Source organism: Microtus ochrogaster, chromosome 6 (genome assembly GCF_000317375.1).
Source record: "Microtus ochrogaster isolate Prairie Vole_2 chromosome 6, MicOch1.0, whole genome shotgun sequence".
In the NCBI taxonomy this organism is placed as follows: Eukaryota; Metazoa; Chordata; class Mammalia; order Rodentia; family Cricetidae; genus Microtus; species Microtus ochrogaster.
In genome coordinates this window covers 25,704,967-25,707,562 of record NC_022013.1, presented here as the reverse complement: position 1 = coordinate 25,707,562, position 2,596 = coordinate 25,704,967, and the positions used below count along the sequence as shown (strand labels likewise).

At 48.5% G+C, this 2,596-nt stretch overlaps 1 protein-coding gene across 1 annotated transcript in view; it reads right to left on the bottom strand.

The window, feature by feature from the left end:
- Ptpn7 (protein tyrosine phosphatase, non-receptor type 7) overlaps positions 1-2,596 on the bottom strand; it is a 9,814-nt gene continuing 7,218 nt past the window's right edge. The window contains exons 8-9 of the mRNA XM_005348391.2: positions 1,504-1,617; positions 1-94 (exon numbers count right to left, since the gene is read on the bottom strand). Of these exons, the coding sequence (XP_005348448.1) occupies positions 1-94; positions 1,504-1,617 (208 nt within the window). The remainder of the gene's footprint in view (positions 95-1,503; positions 1,618-2,596) is intronic.

Genomic DNA, 2,596 nt, shown 5'->3' with positions numbered 1-2,596 from the left:
TCAGGAGCTGGGCTCCTGGGGCATTTGGGCTGCATACAGGGCCAGTGTGTGGTGCACGAACTGGTACTGTTCTGCAGTCTGGATCATGCCTCCTCTGTAAGCAGAAGCACAGAATGAGGATGAGTCAGAATACCTGCCCTGTGCGTGTGGCTAAGCCTTCCCTCCCATCCTGCTGGGAAAGCCCAACTCTCCCCTCTCCATTCAGTCACCCTTTCACGGTCTCCTTAGTGCCCCTTCTCAGGGCAGTCCCAAGGCGGGAAGTGCAGGGGGCGATGCCTCATCTGGACTCTGTCTCTTATCCACCCAGCTCTTGAGCCAAACCAGACCTGATTTTTCAGGTTGGGACAAGAATGTGTTCCCATGCTCAAGTTTTTTACTTCTCAATAAAAACAGTTAACCCGGGGCTCAGCAGTTAAGAGGACCGGGGTTCAATTCCTAGCACCCTCATCACAGCTGGAGTCTGTAACTCCAATTCCAGGGGATCTGACACCTTCACACCAGTGCACATAAATTTAAATAAATAAAAAAGTTAGCCTTACATGTGTACAGCAGGTCCCATTTCTAAAACACTCTCAGAAGCCGGGCAATGGTGGCGCACGCCTTTAATCCCAGCACTCGGGAGGCAGAGGCAGGTGGATCTCTGTGAGTTCGAGACCAGCCTGGTCTACAGAGCTAGTTCCAGGACAGGCTCCAAAGCCACAGAGAAACCCTGTCTCGAAAAACCAAAAAAAAAAAAAAAAAAACACTCTCAGAAGAGAACCCATGCCTTTTCCCAGTTTGGGAAATAGACATTACCTCTCTAGATAAAAATGGAGGTGCTGAGTGTAGTGGTATACACCTTTAATCCTAGCACTTGGGAGGTTGAGGCCGGCAGATCTCTGTGAGCTTGAGGCCAGGCTAGTCTACATAGTGAGCCCCAGGCTAGCTAGGAACACAGAGAGACTCTGACTCAAAAAACAAAAACAAAAACAAAAAACTGTGGTAACAATAGTGGCACACGGGCACCAGAGTCTGAATCTGCTTCTCCTCCTCCAAGCCTAGTGAGTGCTATAGCTACCTTGTATCTAGAGCAAGTTGTATCTTTTCAAAAAATTAGCCAAGACAAGAGTCTCCCTATGCAGCTCACATTGGCCTTGAGCTAACTAAGTAGCCCCACACTGGCTTTGAACTCCCGTTCACCTGCCTCGGCTTCCTGAGTGCAGGATTACAGACCCACAGTCTCATTCTTCTCCTTGACTGAGTTCTTGTTTCCTAGCTTTCCCCTGAGTAGAGGACAGGGGGTGGTGCAGGAAACTTCAGGGTGACACGTTTACTCCAGGCCCCCAAGCTAACATGTCAGATGATCTTTCATGCAGGCTTAATTACTGGCAAAACAGAAAGCTTTTTAAATAAAATGAGTTGCTTGCTTTTCTCTGGGAGGGCCTGAAGGCGAGTGCCCAATAGCTCAGAACCACCAACGCCATTGCCAATTAACATGGCTGCACCTGCTTCCTACGGACCCACCTGTCTAGGCGCAGTTGGCATACGATGCCCAGAATGTCCACTTCCCCTCGGGCCTTCAGCTGCTGGCAGCCGATGCGCGTGGCGATGAAGCAGCCTGTCCGGCCAATCCCAGCACTGGATGTAACCAGAGAGAGGATGAGAGGTCACAGGAGACCAGGGCACAGGGGAGACAGGTGAGCTAGGACAGTTGGAGCTAGCCTTCAAACAATGAAGAAGAAAGGGGTCAAAGTTCTTTATCCGTGAGGGTGAAACTTTCGTACCTCCGACTTCAGTGTCCTTGGCATCCTTGATGCAGGCAGATAATAGCTTGTCCTGGACAGGTTTGTGAGCCTTACTAGCCTCCCTCTAGGCCTAGCCCAGCTCTTCTTTTGCCTCCTGGTCCCTATAGACTTTAATTAAGTTATTTATTTTTGGTTCTTTGAGACAGGATCTTACTATGTAGCTCTGGCTATCCTAGGATTCACTATGTAGACCAGGTTGGCCTTGAACTCACAAAGATCAACCTGCCTCTGCCTCCTAAATGCTGGAATTAAAGGCGTGCATCACTATGATTGGCTCTGTGAACTTTAAAAAACTCATTTTTAAAAAATTTTTTGAGATAGAGGCTCATGGGCCTGGAACTTGCTATGTAGTCCAGGATGGCTTTAACCCCCCACCTCCTAAATGTGGGGATTATAAGTGTGGATTCCTATGCCCAGATTTTAGGGTTTTTTTGCTTGTTTGTTTTTTGAGATCGAGTTTTACTCTGTAGTTCAAGGATTCATGGCACTTGCTATATAGCCCGAACTCCCTGTAACCCTCCTGAGTGTTGGGACTTGCTGGGTAGCCCAGGCTGGCCTCAAACGCACAGCGGTCTGCCTTGCTCTGCTTCCCAAGTGCTAGGATTAAAGATCAGATCTGTCATTCTTCCAGTTTGTTCTAAATGTTTTTTATTTATTTTAATCTGTGTGTGGTGAGTGTGTGCATGTGCACATGTGCCACGGTGCCTGTATGAAATGTGTGCATGTGCACATGTGTCACGGTGCCTGTATGAAGTGCGTGCATGTGCACATGTGTCACGGTGCCTGTATGAAGTATGTGCATGTGCACATGT